Consider the following 16,875-nt stretch of genomic DNA (forward strand, 5'->3'; position numbering starts at 1 on the left):
ACCACATGGTCTGGTCTCACCACTTGGTCTTGGTCCTACAGATGCTCCTGGTCCCATTTAATGATATTCGTGCCACCATACAGTCCTGGTCCAGCCACATGACCCTGGTCCCATCGTGGTCCCTGCCCCAGTCCTACACATGGTCCTAGTCCCACCAGACAGATCTGATGCCACCACTCAGTCATGGTGCCATGTGTGACCATGGTCCCACCACACAGTGCTGGTCCCCAGTGCCCCATTAGTCCCATTATGGTCCTGCTTTGGGTTTTCCATCCCCCCATCTGCAGAGGAATCTGGTAGCCAGGGTGGGATTTGGCACCTGCTCCCAGCAGAAGACCTCGGCACAGCATGGGAGGCAGCTGCGGGCCTCAGGGACAACGGCTGGGCTGTGTCCCCAGCGCCTGTTCTGGTGACCGTGGGCAGCACTGTGGTGGCTCCAGTGGTGGCTCCGGACCAGCCATCAGAGCTCACGTCCACCCTGGTACTATCCCAGACCACACTGATCACGGGATACACATGCCAGCAGGGACCTGGTGACACGAGTGAGTTGTGTCACCCATGACAGCTGTCCTGAGGGTCTGATATCCCTGTGAAACTCGCAGACCTTCCTGGTGGCACCTGCAGACCCCGGAGGTCTCACAGCAGCAACCAGCAGCACAGGTGGCTCCAGTGACGGTGGGTACAGACCCAGGTGCCCCACTCACCCTGGGGGGTTGTTCCTCGGCATTTCCTGGAGGACACAGGGGTCCCCACCCCCATGGGCTGCCAGGAACCCCAGACAGGGCAAGATCCGTCCCCAGGGGGAGCAGAGACCAGCAGAGCACCCGTGCTGGAGAAGCAGCAGATGGATGAGACCGGCTGGATCGTCCTTCTATCAAAAACTGCCCAATGTACCATTATCTTACAAAAGTAGAACAGCTTTTTTATTTCTGGTCTTTACAAAGGGAGCAGAACACGGGCTGGGGGGCCGGCGGGGGTCCCTCCGCATCGGGGAGGCTCAGCCACCTCCTTGCCCGGCCAGGGCTGCTCGTGGCAGGACGCGGCGTTGCTGGTGTCATCCAGCCCGGCCGGGACACCGAGGGCTGTCCCCTGCACAGGGCAAGGGATGGACCCCCGTCCCCGAATCCCCCTGTGTCTGGGGGATGGCGTCACTGGGACAGCAGCCGCCGGACCCCCTCCACATCTCCTCCCCACACCAGTTCTCATCAGACCCTGTGGGCTTCCTGAGATGTCCCCTGTGGGGACCGGAGCCACGGAGACCTCTAACCGGGATGATGGGGCTGGGAGGGGACCTGCTGCATGGACACCCTTCATCCACAGGAACATGAGCCCATTGATAAATGCCAGGGCTTGGGGTGGGTTTTCCGTTCTCCAAACCCAAGCGCAGCAGCCGCCGCCACGTCTCGGCTGGCTGCTGGAAGGCTGAGAACGTGCTGCACTCATTGCACCCATGGGCTGGGACCCGCCGGAGCAGGCACACAGCCCCAAACCAGGGCTCAGGGGGAAGGGGGGCGTTCGAGGAGCCTGTGGGCGCACGGGCTCCCTGCCAGCAGCTCTGCCCACCCCAGCCAGGGAGAACCCCCCATTCCCACCACCCGACAGGTCCCTGCCCGCACTGCCTGGCCCGTGGCGTGGGGACAGACATCCTTCTCCTGCCGTGACGAGGCCACGTCCTTCATCAGTACCTTTCTGTGGGGAAAGAAGAAGTAGATCCTGCTGAAGAAAAGCACCCACAAGCCCCCAGTTCTTGGCCCCTCGTGGGTTCTGCTCTCCCCAAAGGCTCCTGGCCAAGTGGGGACTCAGTAAAGGTGACGGATGATCTTCCTGGTCCCCACAACTGTTCCCAGGTGCCGGCGCCTCCAGGCAGTTCTGCTGATGTCCAACCAACAGACACCATGAGTAAGAAAAAGGAAAAGCACCTGGTTCTTTTCTGGGGGAGCGGGGTGCCCGCCAGCCCCTACCACTTCAGGAAGTCCCGCACGCGGCTCCACAGCTTGGTGATCCAGAGGTTGACCCCCAGATCGGTCAGGTACTGGATTTCAGGCGTCAGCATCTTGCGGCACAGCTTCTGGTGCTTCTTGTTGATCTTCTTCTTCAGGTTGTAGCCCAGAATGGACTTCTCCCCCAGCGGCTGCCAGGGCTGCATGGAGGACTCCTGAATGGCACTGGCATCCACGGCATGTCCCCCATCAATGCAGATGCTTTTCATCTTCTCATTCTCCTGCCGCAGCTCGGCCACGTCCTTGGCCATCCGCTCCCTCCCATAGGCCTCCACTTTACGCCAGAAGGTGGCATTAAAATAGCGGTAGAGCTTGGTGTCGATGAGGTTCCAGGAGGTGGCCTTCTCGTAGAGTTCCGGTGTCAGGCGGGAGACCGTGGAACCCTTGCGGGCGTTGAGCTTGAAGTAGAGGACATCCTCCAGCTGCCAGCACAGCAGGTCCTTCAGCAGCACCAGGGACTCGTCAAAGTACTCGAGCAACATGACGAGGTGGAACCGGCGATCTATCTCCTGGATGTGCTCCTCCACCAGCGGGCTGTTGGCGTTCATGTTGTTGTCGTAGCCCAGGTCGAAGAAGAGGAGGTTTTGGAGGTAGTGAGCGTTGAACCCATTGGGGTCGTAGTAGTGCCAGGGGTCCCGAAGGAACTCGGCCAGCTTGTCCTCCCCTGTCAGCTTCCAGGTGAGGGGGATGACGCGCCCAAAGTAGTGGAAGGAGGACTCGAAGAGGTAGGCAGGGTCCCGCAGCACCGTCACGAAGGTGGTGTCCGCCGGCAGGAGCTTGCGCACCTCCTCGTAGTGGAAGCGCATGTGGTTGCCGATGATGTTGAAGCAGGCGCCCGGGCGGTAGTGCTGCACCTGGCTGCGCTCAAAGTAGGAGGGGTAGTAGAAGTCATTGCGGCCGTTGGGGAAGGCAAATCTCAAGCGATGCTTCTCGCCGAAGCGGAAGAGGATGTTGAGGATGGTGCTGCTGGCCGTCTTGTGGGTCTTCATGAACATGATGTTCCGCTTGGGCAGGCAGCTCCGTCCCGAGGGGCTGCCGGTGCTGTTGGCTGCTGCCGGCACTTGCGCGGGGGCCGGGTAGGAGGAGCAGGAGGAGGGGACGGGGATCCTGGTGGGGAGAAGAGACAGGACACCGTGGTGAGGGCAGCTTGGCCATTGTCCTACCTGGAGGAGCTGGACATGGGGAGGGGTGCTCACACCAGGGGTGGGTCCTTGCCCCCAGCACCCCCTGGGCTCCCTGTCAGAAACAAGCTGGGCGTTGGGCAGAGCCCTCTTCACCCCCAGCCATGTGCCCAATGGGACTGGGACACCCACCTGGCTGGAGCCCCTTGACAAGCAGAGCAAAGCCCACTGTCCCCACGAGCCCCCCAACATCAGCTGCACCTCCGAGCCACCAAACTGAGCTTGTCCACCCCCTGGACAACCCCAGCCACCAAGGTTGTGCTGCTATGGGGGTCTTCATGATCACAGTATCACAGTATCACAGTATCACAGTATGTTTGGGAATGGAAGGGACCTCAAAAGATCATCTAGTCCAATCCCCCTGCTGGAGCAGGAACGCCTGGGTGAGGTCGCACAGGAACATGTCCAGGCGGGTTGGAATGTCTGCAGAGAAGGAGACTCCATAACACCCTGGGCAGCCTGGGCCAGGCTCTGCCACCCTCACTGAGAAGAAGTTTTTTCTCAAGTTTAAGTGGAACCTCTTGTGTTTCAGCTTGATCCCATTACCCCTTGTCCTATCATTGTTTGCCACTGAGAAGAGCCTGACTCCATCCTCATGGCACTCACCTTTTATATATTTATAAACATTAATAAGGTCACCCCTCAGTCTCCTCCAAACTAAAGAGCCCCAGCTCCCTCAGCCTTTCCTCACACGGGAGATGCTCCAATCCCTTCAGCGTCTTTGTTGCCCTATGCTGAACTCCCTCCAGCAGTTCCCTGTCCTGCTGGAACTGAGGGGCCCACAACTGGACACAATATTCCAGATGTGGTCTCACCAGGGCAGAGTAGAGGGGAAGGAGGACCTCTCTCGATCTACTAACCACTCTCCTTGTAATACACCCCAGGATACCATTGGCCTTCCTGGCCAAAAGGGCACAGTGCTGGCTCATGGTCATCCTGTTGTCCACCAGGACCCCCAGGTCCCTTTCCCCTACATTGCTCTCTAATATGTAATTTCCCAACCTATACTGGAACCTGGGGTTGTTCCTGCCCAGATGCAGGACTCTACACTTGCCCTTGTTAAATTTCATCAGGTTGTTCCCCGCCCAACTCTCCAGCCTGTCCAGGTCTCTGATGGCAGCACAGCTTCCAGTGTCACCCACTCCTCCCAGCTTGGTGTCACCAGCAAACTTGCTGATAGCCACTCTATTCCCTCCTCTAAATCGTTAATGAATATATTGAATAATACTGGCCCCAGTACTGACCCCTGAGGCACTGCACTGGATCCAGGCCTCAACTGGACTCTGCCCCATTGACTACCACTCTCTGGCTTCTCTCCTTAAGCCAGTTTGCAACCCACCTCACTACTCTGTTATCCAGACCACACCTCCTCAATTTAGCTGTGAGGATGCTGTGGAGACTGTGTCAAAGGCTTTACTGAAGTCAAGATAGACCACATCCACCACTCTGCCATCATCCATCCACCTTGTTACATTCTCACAAAAGGCTATGAGGTTGGTCAAGCATGACCTACCCTTGGTAGACCCATGCTGACTGCCCCTAATAACCCTCTTATCCTTGATATGCCTTGAGGTGGCACCAAGGATAAGCTGTTCCATTACTTTCCCAGGGACAGAGGTGAGGCTGACCCGTCTATAATTACCTGGGTCCTCCTTCTTGCCCTTTTTGAAGACTGCAGTGACATTTGCTTTCCTTCAATCCTTGGGCACCTCTCCTATTTCCCAAGACTTGACAAAGATGATGGAGAGCGGTTCAGCAATGACTTCAGCCAGCTCCCTCAGCACCCGCGGGTGCATCCCATCTGGACCCATGGATTTATGGATGTCCAGACTATTTAATTGCTCCCTAACCCAGTCCTCATCGACTAAAGCAAACTCCTCCATTGACCTGGCTTCATCTGGGGTCTCAGGGGCACATGGCTCCCCAGGACAGCCTCCAGCAGAGTAGACAGAGACAAAGAAGGCATTCAGCAATTCTGCCTTCTCTGTATCTTCTGCCACCAGGGCACCCACCCCATTCATCAGTGGGCCTACATTGCCCCTGGTATTAGTTTTATCCGCTATGTATTTGAAAAAGTTCTTTTTGCTGTCCTTGATCCCTCTCGCCAGCTGTAATTCTAAGGAGGCGTTGGCTATCCTAGCTGCCTTCCTACATCCTCTAACAGCAGCCTTATATTCTTCCCAAGTGGCCAGCCCCTGCTTCCATGACCTGTAAACTCTCCTCTTCTGCTTGAGCATACCCAACAGATCCCTGTTTAACCACGCAGGCCTCCTGGCTCCCTTCCTTGACTTCCTACGTGTGGGGATGCTCTGATCCTGAGTGTGGAAGAAGCAATCTCTGAATGCAATCCAGCTCTCTTGGGCCCCTTTTCCTTCAAGCAGTCTTGCCCATGGGATTTCCCCCAGCAATTGCTTGAAAAGGCCAAAGTTAGCCCTGCTAAAGTCCAGGGTTGCAATTCCACTTGCTATTCTGTTCCTGTCACACAAGATGCTGAACTCCACCATCTCATGGTCACTGCAGCCCAAGCAGCCCTCAACCTTTACTGCTTTGACCAGACCCTCCTTGTTAGTGAGGATGAGATCCAGCAGTGCACCTCTCCTAGTCGGCTCCTCCACCATCTGCATGAGGAAGTTATCATCAATGCACTGGAGGAACCTCCTGGACTGTGGCTGGCTGGCTGAATGGTCCTTCCAGCAGACACCAGGGAAGTTACAATCACCCACAACAACCAGGGCCTGTGACTGTGAGGCCACTCTCAGCTGCCCATAGAAGGCCTCATCAACTTCCTCAGCCTGATCTGATGGCCTGTAATAGACACCCACAACAGTGTCACCCCTGCCAGCCTGCCCCTTGATCCTGACCCATACACTCTCAACTCGCTCATCATCCACTCCTGGGCAGAATTTAGTACATTGTAGTTGCTCTCTCACATAGAGAGCAACTCCACCACCACGCCTGGCCGGCCTGTCTTTTCTGAAAAGGGCATAGCCATCCATGACCACATTCCAGTCATGTGAACTGTCCCACCATGTTTCTGTAATTGCCACCAGATCATAATGTCCCGACCGAACACAGGATTCTAACTCCTGCTTGTTCCCCGTGCTGCACGCATTGGTGTGCAGGCATTTCAGGGAGTGAGCAGAGCACTCCCATTTCTCCCTAGGAGCACAGGAGGCCACTCAGCCCTCATCAGTTTTAGAATGCTGCCCCACTGGGACAAGCCGAGCTACAACCCCATCCCAATTCGAGCCTGGTTTAAAGCTCTCCAAATGACCCCAGCTAATTCCTGCCCCAGCATCCTTTTGCCCCTGCGAGATAAACCTTTCCCACATGACACTATCAGGACTGGAGTCTTAAAAACCAACCATTATCAAAAAATCCAAAGCCCTGCCTGTAGCACCACTCTTGGAGCCAAATATTTAGAGACTGAATTTTCCTATTCCATCCCACATCGTCACTTGAAGACGGAAGGAGTGAAGAGAAGATCAGTTGAGCCCCTGAGTCTTTCACCATCCTTCCCAAGACCTTGAAATCGTTCTTCATTCCCCTCAGACTACGGGAAGCAGCTTCCTCCCCATGTGTCTGTCAGTGCCCAGCAGCTGCTCAGCACGGCCCGAGCAGGGCGTCCCCATCCCTCCCCATGGGCACAGCCATGGTGGCCTTGGAGCAGGTGACGCTGACATGTGCGCCAAGACAAGCTCCATGGCCATAGCTCCAGGCACCTGCAGGATCCAGCACCCCAGCTAAGAAGGAAATTCCAGCGCACGGCCCCGCAGACCTTTGGGGAGCACGGAGAATAACTTGTGCGTTATCTGAGATGCCCGAAGCAGGGAACAGAGACCACAGCATCGAGTGACTTTTGATACCATTAATGAAGTTGGAAAGCTGATCCTTGATAACACACAAGTTATCATGTTGCTTATGAAACACCCGTGGGCGGATCAGTTATAAACCTGGTGACAGATTCACTGCTGGGAGGGACGGCCGGGAGCCGAGCCCTGCTGAGCACGGGCTTTTGCTGACAGGCAGCAGGAAGCTTTGAACACACTGTGATCATCACTGTGGCAGTTCTCTGATTGCTCTGGGAGGACAAGCCCTTGATAAAGAGCACCTGAAAAACTGCTCATGGCTCCTGGCTGCTGGGGAACGTCTCCTGTGACACTTCTCCTTCTCTTAGGGGACACCAGGGAACATGAAGCTGCAGTGGGCAGGGGGTCTCCTGCACCTCCTCATCTTCTCCATCATCCAGGAGCTAAGCACCAGCTGCCATTTTGCAGTGGATCCCCCTGGGGTGAGCATCCCCATCCCCCAGGGAGTTGGGGTTCACCTTCCCTCCTAGCCAAGGGACAGGGCACCGTCTCCAACAAGAGCCTGTAGGAAGGGGACATCGTGATGTGAAGCCACCAGAGCCAGGAAAGTCCCAGCACCCTCGTTTGGGGGTGCCCGGTGTGAAACGGGGAGGCTGAGCTGCCAGGGGACACCCGGGGACCCCACACTCACTCTGTGACGCTGACTTGCAGCGGGGGGATGGCGTAGGAGTAGAGCAGCAGCATGAAGCTGGTCAGGAGGGTCCCCAGGACGAGCCCCTTGCACATGGACCTCCAGGGCTTCCCATGGTGCAGCATCCTGGTCACCTGTGCCCGGCGAGAGGAGAGGAGAACCATTAGCACTGGGGTGAGTAAACGGGGACCAGGGGAACTGTGTGACGCAAATGAGAGGCAAATAAGGCATAGGAACGTCCCAGGAAGCATCTCACTGGGCTTTTTGGTGCTGGCACTGCCAGGAGAGAGGTGAGCCAGCGCCAGGTGTGTCCCTGGCCACAGGCACAACGGATGTGTGGCCAAAGAGCAGCAGCTCTGCCCGCCCTGCCCACCTGCCTTGAGCGATACTGGGGTGCAAGCCAAGGGCTGCTGGAGCAGCCGTAGGGCTGGGCACGGGGGGAGGAAGGAACTGTGCCATGGGGCAGCGTGGCTGCAGGGCGGGCACCTTCTGCCAGGCAGCACCGGCAGCCCCCAGCACTGAAAAATCACCAACGTGGGCAGGAGCTTCCTAAGGGCGGCCAGGATCCCTTTTGCCAAGGAAGTCTCCAGGCTGGACCAGGAGCCACATCAGCCGGGAATGTGCTGGTGCTGTGACACCTGCCCAGTGCAGCTGTGCCCGCGTTCCCTGGCCCCTCCAGCAGCACCGGTTGCAGGGGGGCTCATGGCTTCATCCCCCGGGCACCCGCACCTCTGGGTGGCTCAGGGTGGGGACAGGGGCACAGAGACCCGCTGGACAAAGAGGGTCCGGGGCAGGATGGCACCCACATGTGCAATGGCACATACATCCACATGTGTGTGTGCACAATTGCACACACGCACACAGCCAGCGGGTATGTGCACACACACGTGCATGCACACATAGGGACACACACATCCGTGCACATCCAGGCGTGCGCACACACAGGCACACTGACACACGTCTGTGCAGGTTCACGCGTGTGCATGCACACACACACCTCTGTGCAGGTTCACACACCCACGTGCGTGCACAGGGACACACACACACTCATGTATGCACTCATGAATCCCCCCAAGGACACAGACATGTACATACACACACACTCACACCCCCCTCTGCACACACAGGGATACAGACGCATGTATACACACATCTATACATCCTCCTGCATGCCCATGTGTGCACAAGGACACAGATATACATGCATGTCTATGTGTGCTCATGCATGCACACACATGCACGCTCGTGCACATATACCCAGCCCCTCCACAGGCAGCCCCCTCCCTGTCCCTGCTCGCAGCCCCATTGCCCCCCCGTGCCCGCCTCCCCGAGTGCCGCTGTCCCCCTGCAGCCCCCGTGTCCCCCGGCAGCACCTGCCCGGCCACCTGCCACCGCCGCTCGCCGCAGGCCAGGGACGAGGGGGCACCGGCAGCTCCGGCACTCCAGCCACCGCATTGCAGCAGGGCTGTCCTCTGCGGCAGGATGAGGGGACGTGCCACCCGTGACGGTGGCACCCGCTGCTGGGGGCCGCGTGCAGAGCTCAGTGACAGGGAGCACCCCCCAAGCTGAGGGCAGAGACCCGGCTGCTCCCCCCGCCCTGCACCCCCATTTAGTGGCTGCTGGAGCAGCATCTCCCCCCGAGCTCCCGCTCGCTCCGGCTGCCCCGGCACCGCTCTGGCTCCCAGGCATCCTCCAGCCCAGGCTGCCCGCGTCCCAAAAACACCCCAGAAATACCCCACCACCCCCCTGTGCCTCCCGCCGCATCAACCCTCAGAGCCTCCCACGCTCCAGCGAATAATCCAGAGATTAAATCCTGTCTGGGAGAGCCGTGGTTTACACCCAGACACATTTTAGCCCCCCCGACCCCCACATAGCAAAGTCTCTCCTGGATTTCTAAATTGAACCCCAAGCAGAGAAGTTACCCGGCCAGCGCGAGGGTGCCCGGGGCACGGTGAGCCCGGGGCTGCTGCTCCCGCCTGCCTCCCCCTCTCTCTGGCCCCCCCGGTCACCTCCTGCCGCTGAGATTTCCAGCTCAATGAATAATGAATGGAAAATGCAACCGGAGCTCAGGGCTGCAGTCAGGTGCTGGGCACCGCTCGCCCGGCACCCAGCGCAGCAGCTGGGGATGCTGATGGGGGGGCACCTGGTGACACCCCACAACATGCCCCGCGCTCCCCCTGCCCCGCAGCAGGGCTGCCCAGGCCGGGCAGGGCTGGCTGCATCCAGCCTCTTCCCAGACGGTTTTTTGAGCCCCTGCCAAGCGCGGCAGGACCGGAGGGATACGAGGTGTGCGGGGTAACCACGGGGGGAGCAGGTGACTCCGACCCTACACCAAAATTGCAGCAGAGAGGGTTTCGCATGCCTGGGAACAGCTGGGGTTTGGTTTGGTTTCAAGCCATGGCTGTGATTGCACTGCAGTCGCCATCCACAGTGCCAGTGTTGGCATCACCTGGAAACGCGGCCGGCGAGAGCCTGGCAGTGCCGGAGGGGCCGCCTGCCCGTGCGGGCGCTGCCGGCCGGGGGAGAAGCTGCACCCCACTGCTCCACGCCGGCCTTGCTGCTGCGCCGTGGGCACAGTGCCAGCGCTGACCCTGCCGAAGCGAGCGAGACCACGCCATTAACCCACCTCTCAGTTCCTGGCGCGGCAGGGGACCCCGCCATCCCCCCGGCACCCGGCCCCGCGCCCCGGGATGGAGAGAGGATGTCTTGCTCCACCCCGGCTGGCTCCTAGGCTGTTTCTACAAACAGGTCCCAACCCAGCTGCTCTATTGACTTTGCCTGAAGTGAGTGGCTTAATTATTAATAGCTCACCAGGAGAACTGCGGCAATCAAGACATTTGTCCTGGGGCTCCCATTAGCGTGGGGCGGCCGCGGCGCCAGCCCTCAGCCTGCCGGTGCCAATTCCCAGCCGCAGGACGCGGCCGCGCCGGCCATTTCCCCACCAGCCACCCCGTGCCGGCCCAGGGCACAGGGCCCCGCAGCCTGTCCCCGTGTCCCAGCAGGTCCCCCGGTCCCTGGGGACATCCCCGAGCGCTCTTTTGGGGTTTCCCTATGGGAGCTGTTTCCTTTATGGCCAGACCCCCGTAGCTGCTGGGCATGAGGCACATCCACCAGCTCCTCCCGCCCCACCAGCCCGCGGGCACCATCTGCTCTGCATGTGCCAAGTGCCACACAGACACCGTCCTTCCTCTGGCCCTGTCCCCTTGTGCACCCCCGTGGGTGCAAACACCTGCCCCACGTGCCCCCGGCACCCTGCGCCATAGATCTGCCCCCCAAATGCCCTGAATCCCCCCCGAAATCACCTTTTCCTCTGTTTAAGCCGCTCCGGGCAAGCCGGCCCTGTCCTCTGCGGGGCTGGCGCGGGGCAGGGCGGCCGGTGCTGCTCCGACATGGAACGCGCTGGTCCCGGGCAGCTCCCCGCAAGCGCCGGCGTTCCCAAAGCCTCCCGGCAGCCACGGCCTCTACGGCATCACCGGGGCCCGACCGCGTGTCTCCGGCCTGGCGAAGGGAAGGACAGGAGGACTGAGGGCGGCTGCGGTGCGACGTGGGGCTGGGCCGGGCACTGCCCGGCTCCCCGGGACGGCTGGGCCAGGCCCAGCTCCCGCTGCCACCCCGGCACCCGTCTCCCCACCCACTGCTGGCAGCACAGAGGGGCCATTCAGCCCCTGCCTGCCCGCTGCCTGCCAGCGCCCGGAACAACGGGCACGTTTGTCTCCATCTGCGGCGACGGCCTCAACGGGGACATTGTCACCACGGTCCCTGGCCCAGCCTCTCCGCTCCCCTGCACCGCCAGCCCCCGGCCTGGCCTGGCCGCCCAGCCGGCACCCGCGGGGTGGGAGCGGGATGCTGGGTGATGACGGCTGTCCCTCTGATGGCTGTCCCTCTGATGGCTGTCCCTCTGATGGCCGTCCCTCTGAGGGCTGTCCCTCACAATGGCTGTCCCTCTGATGGCCGTCCCTCTGATGGCCGTCCCTCTGATGGCTGTCCCTCACAATGGCCGTCCCTCTGATGGCTGTCCCTCTGATGGCTGTCCCTCTGATGGCTGTCCCTCTGACGGCTGTCCCTCACGATGGCTGTCCCTCTGACGGCTGTCCCTCTGACGACTGTCCCTCTGATGGCTGTCCCTCTGACGACTGTCCCTCTGACGACTGTCCCTCTGATGGCTGTCCCTCACAATGGCTGTCTCTCTGATGGCCGTCCCTCTGATGGCTGTCCCTCTGATGACTGTCCCTCGCAATGGCTGTCCCTCGCAATGGCTGTCTCTCTGATGGCCGTCCCTCTGATGGCTGTCCCTCTGATGGCTGTCCCTCGCAATGGCTGTCTCTCTGATGGCCGTCCCTCTGATGGCTGTCCCTCTGATGACTGTCCCTCTGATGGCTGTCCCTCACGATGGCTGTCCCTCAGCGGTGGCATCAGCTCCTCTCTGCCCCATGGGGCCAGTTCTCACGAGCCACCATCCTCCTCCCATGGGCTCATGGCCAGGCTGTCAGGCCGGGTGCCTGGGCTCACCTGGGGGTGGGAGCGCTGTGGGGGGCACAGCCCCGCACCTCGGCCCGGCCGCCTGCTCCCCGGGCGTCCCGGCACTGTCTGCCGGCTCCTCTCCATCCTGCCCGCAGCCGCCCCCGCCCCGCTGCCACCATAGCCAAATGGCTTTTATGGCCCTAGCGGCAGCAATATCTGCGCTTCCCCACCCTCAGCACAATAATCACGGCACCACCGTGCTGCCACCGGCCTTTTTCTACATTTCTTACTTAAAAGTATATAAAAGGGGCTGATAAGAAATACAGGGACAGACTTTTGAGCAGGGCCTGTTGCGATAGGACAAAGGGTGATGGTTTTAAACTAAAGGAGGGAGATTCAGGCTGGACATGAGGAAGAAATTGTTGCCCTGAGGGTGGTGAGAGCCTGGCCCAGGTTGGCCAGAGAGGTGGTGGCTGAACCATCCCTGGAGACATCCCAGGCCAGGCTGGACGGGGCTCTGAGCAACCTGAGCTGGTGCAGATGTCCCTGCTCATGGCAGGGGGGGCACTGGGGGGCTGGGAAGGGCCCTGCAACACAAACTGTGATTCTGTGATTCTTGGTCCCACCAGCTGTGCCAGGACTTTGGGGTTCCCCATGCACTCCATCTACAGCGGCCTGAGGGGTGTCGCTGCTCGCAGGGTCCCATCCTGCCATGATGTGGCTGTGCTCAGTGGGACAAGCGGGTTCCCTGGCTGCAGCAGGAGGGCTCAGCACCACCCGGCACCCTGCGGTGGGGCAGAAAAGGGGCCATTGTGTGCCAGCCCCAGCCTTGGTGCTGCCTGCTGCCCTCGGGGCCGGCTCTGCCGCTAGCCGTGGTGACGGTCCCGGGGCGCTCGCTCAGCAGGCAAGTGAGCAGCGGCTGCGCCGGCATCCAGCGCCCCGGAGCTCTGCCGGCAGCGTTACCACCCTGAGCTGTGCTCAGTACCCACCAGGTCTCCATCCATGGCGGAGGTGTCTGCGGTTCAGAGCTCACCCCCGCGGCGCTTGGGCTGACCGCGCCGAGCGCTGAGCAGGCAGCTATTGCCTCATCGCAGCAGCTGACATGTCCTGCCTGGCCTCTGCGGGACCGGTGCACACCCCGGAGCCAACCTGTGCAACCCCGACCGGTGCTGGGGGACGGGAAAAGCCAGAATGTTCTCTGCCATCGCAAGGTGAGGGACAAGGAGCTGCCTCCCCGCAGGTGCTGACCCCACCGGCATGTCCCCACTCTCCCAGACAGAGACCCCCCAGCGTACCCAGCCCTGGACCACCCCCACTGGCTCCTCAGAATGACAGCCGGGCTGCGGTGGGCAGCAAAGAGGAGCAAGCAAGCGCACAAGTGAGCACAAGCAAGCACAAGTACGTGCTCCCCAAACACCAGCACTGGGACGAGCCCACCTGCCCTGGAGAGGCAGCGGCCGCGGGTGGGGTGGGGACAGGGGACTCGTCCCTTCTCAGGGCAGCGAAACGCCCGAGCGTGCAGTGGGCGCGCAGCCCCCCAGCCCTTATCCAGCGTGTTTCCAGTTGCACCAGCCCCGGCTGGAGTCACGCTCGGGATTTATCGCCCATCGCTTCTTCCTGCCTCACCGGGCCCGTTTGTCACAGGTAATGGCCGCTGCGTGAAATAACCACAACACCAACCTGGCTCTGCCACCTGCTCTGGCTCTGGCTGCTGGCTTTTCCATCCCCTCGCCTGGGTTCACCCTGCAAAGAGGGGTGTGAGGGCAAGGAGCCATCCTACCCGCTCCCCACGGGGAACTTCTCTTAATTTCATGTTTCCCTCTTATTTTAGGGATGGTGTTGGGAAGGGTTTCCAGCTGGAAGAGAACCGCAGTGAGCCGGACGTGGCAGCTCAACCAAGGGATGCTTGCAGCCTCGGGATGCGATTTTAACAAGCTGGAGAGCCGCAGCGCCCCATCTCCTGCACCCCTGGGGTGCAAACCACCCCCAGGAGGGCCCCACCATGATGTCCCTCACTCCCCGTACCCTGTCCCCCCACCTGGGAGTGTGCAGAGCAAATCCCCCCCGGATTTGGAGGTACAAATGAAGCACTCACGCTGAAAGGAAAGCCAGGAAAACACACGGCAGAGCTGGGGATCCCGAGGGATTTGGTGAGGAGCCGAGCGGCGAGTCAGAGGGATGGACGGCACCGCGGTGGCACACCCGTCCTGGCGAGGGCTTGGCCCCACCAGACACGCATTGGCTGGGTGTCAGGAGCCTTTATCAGGTGGAAAAGCTGTAATTAGTGCTGATGACAGAGGAGGAACTGGGGGTTGTTGGGGCAGCATGACTGGTTTGTGGTCAGCCGGGCAGGCAGCTCGGCTGCGGGGCTGCTCCTGCAGCTGGTCCTGCACACCGGCCACACCGCCGGGTCCTTATCGGCCACCCCGCACACTGCCCGGGGGTGTCCGGGTGTCCCGCGGGTGCTCTGGGTGTCCCGCAGCTCCCGTGGGGGTGGGAAACCACATCCAGGGTCTCCTGCCCTGTGGTGGGACCTTCGCTCTGGGTGCAGCCCCAGCAGGTCCCAAGTGATTGAACCTCCTCCTGATCTGAGAGGTGAAGGCAAGAAATGGGAGAGAAAGGAAGAAGGAAGAAAGAAGAAAGAAGAAAGAAGAAAGAAGAAAGAAGAAAGAAAAAAAAGAGAAAAAAGAAAAGAGAAAAAAAAAGACGAAAAAGGAATTAAAAAGAGAACAAAGCGGCAGGCGAGCGGGCCGGCCGGCGCGGGGCAGCCCTGTTATCGGCCGTTCCCTCTGCGCCGTTGTTGCTCTCCGCGGTTATTGACCCCGGCGCTGGGTGAGTCCACGGCCACACCTGTGTCCCCACGGGAGTGCCATGAGGTGGCACAGCCCTCACCATGGCTGGGACAAGGTGTCCCCATAAAACCCCATGAGATGGCAAACCCATCACCACAACTGAAGACAAGGGTGTCCCTATAAAGCCCCACGAGTTACCAGAGCCTTCCCCATGGCCAGAGACAAGGTGTCCACATAAAACCCCATGAGATGGCACAACCGTCACTCTCAATGAAGCCATGCTCACCAAAACCCTACAAAAACCCCACCGTGAGCAACCCCACCTTGGGACACGCCTTCCCATCTCCAAAATGAGCCAAAAAAGGGCAAACCCCCATAAATCTTGCACAAAAAGGCATTACCTCCCCTCCCCAGGAGGCCGACAGCCATGAACAGGCCTCAGGGCCATGTGTGGGCCCCAGCGAGGAAACGCAGGGGGGTGTCTGTTTTGGGGGAAAAAAATGGGATTCAGGGGAAAGATTGAGGGACTAACGTTGCCGATGCCAGACCTGCCAACCACGGCAGCCCTAGTTTTTCTGTGCATTGCTTTATCTCAGCCAAGAGCCCCCATACAACACCTCTGTCACCCCAAAAAATCATCCCCCTGGCCTCTTGCTGGAGGAAGGTGGGAGCAGGGCAGCGAACCCCAAAAACCTTCCACTTGTGCCTTTGCAGGTAACTGCATCCAGCGGGGTTGGGGGCACCCCTGAAGGCCACCCAGTCCAACCTCCCTGGTTACAGTATCTCCACAGATGGGGAATTCACCACCTCTCTGGGCAACCTTGTGCCAGTCCTTGGTCACCCCCATGGTGAAGAAGTGATGTTCAGAAGAACCTCCCAGGTTCCAGTCTGTGCCCATCACCTCGTGTCCCAGTGCGGGGCATCACTGAGAAGAGCCCAGCTTCACCTTTACAGCCAGCCCTCCATATTTATACCCTTTGATATGATCTCCCTCAATGCTGACTTCTCTAGTCCCAGCCTTTCCTCCTAGGAGAGATGCTCCACTCCCTGCATCACCTTGGTGGCCATTCCCTGGACTCACTCCAGTATGTCCATGACTCTCTGGCAGTGGGGAGCCCATTGCTGAACACAGCTCTCCACCAGTGGCCTCACCAGGCTGAGGTGCAGGATCACCTCCCTCAGCCTCCTCATCAGCCCCCTTTTCTCTGAGGGCACGTTGGTGGTTCATGGTCAATGAGCTGCCCACCAGGACCCCCAGGTCCTTTTCTGCTGAGCTACTCTCCAGCCTGGTGGTCCCAGCGTGTCCCCAGGGGCAGGACAGAATCCCAGAATGTCAGAGGTTGGAAGGGCCCTGGAAAGCTCATCCAGTGCAATCCCCCCATGGAGCAGGAACACCCAGATGAGGTTACACAGGAAGGTGTCCAGGCGGGTTGGAATGTCTGCACAGAAGGAGACTCCACAACCCTCTGGGCAGCCTGGGCCAGGCTCTGCCACCCTCACCACGAACAAGTTTCTTCTCATATTTAAGTGGAACCTCTTGTGTTCCAGTTTGTATCCATTGCCCCTTGTCCTGTCCCTGGTTGTCACCAGAAGAGCCTGGCTCCATCCTCCTGACACTCCCCCTTTACATATATTTATAAAAAATATATGTTGCACTTCCCTTGGTTGAATAAAACGTGCTCAGAGTTGGGTCTCTGCCCCCAGCCAGGATGGAGCAAACCCAAACTCGGCACTGGGAACAAGGACTGGCGGAGGGTGACAAGGAACAAGGTAACAGCCACGGTACCCATGGGTTGTGCACCAGGTGCAGGGACCAGGCTCTGGCCCCGCTGCTCCACCTCCAACAGCTGCACCTTCTCCCCCAGCAAGGGATGAGGAGGCACTTCCAGCCCTGCACTCGTCCCAGATGTAGCGACTGGCACCTCTGCTGCTGTGCCCAGC

General features: G+C 59.8%; 1 protein-coding gene across 1 annotated transcript; it reads right to left on the reverse strand.

Moving 5' to 3' along the window:
- Positions 1 to 1,957: 1,957 nt before the first annotated feature.
- Positions 1,958 to 9,766, reverse strand: GAL3ST1 (galactose-3-O-sulfotransferase 1; the record flags this gene model as incomplete). Its single annotated transcript, XM_080355511.1, has 3 exons — positions 9,632 to 9,766; positions 7,682 to 7,815; positions 1,958 to 3,107 (listed from the first exon to the last, which is right to left on the reverse strand). Exons 2-3 carry the CDS (start codon positions 7,804 to 7,806, stop codon positions 1,958 to 1,960), a joined length of 1,275 nt encoding a protein of 424 aa, XP_080211637.1. The 5' UTR covers positions 7,807 to 7,815; positions 9,632 to 9,766.
- Positions 9,767 to 16,875: the final 7,109 nt, after the last annotated feature.

Source organism: Nesoenas mayeri (genome assembly GCF_963082525.1).
Source record: "Nesoenas mayeri genome assembly, chromosome: 17".
Taxonomy (NCBI): Eukaryota; Metazoa; Chordata; class Aves; order Columbiformes; family Columbidae; genus Nesoenas; species Nesoenas mayeri.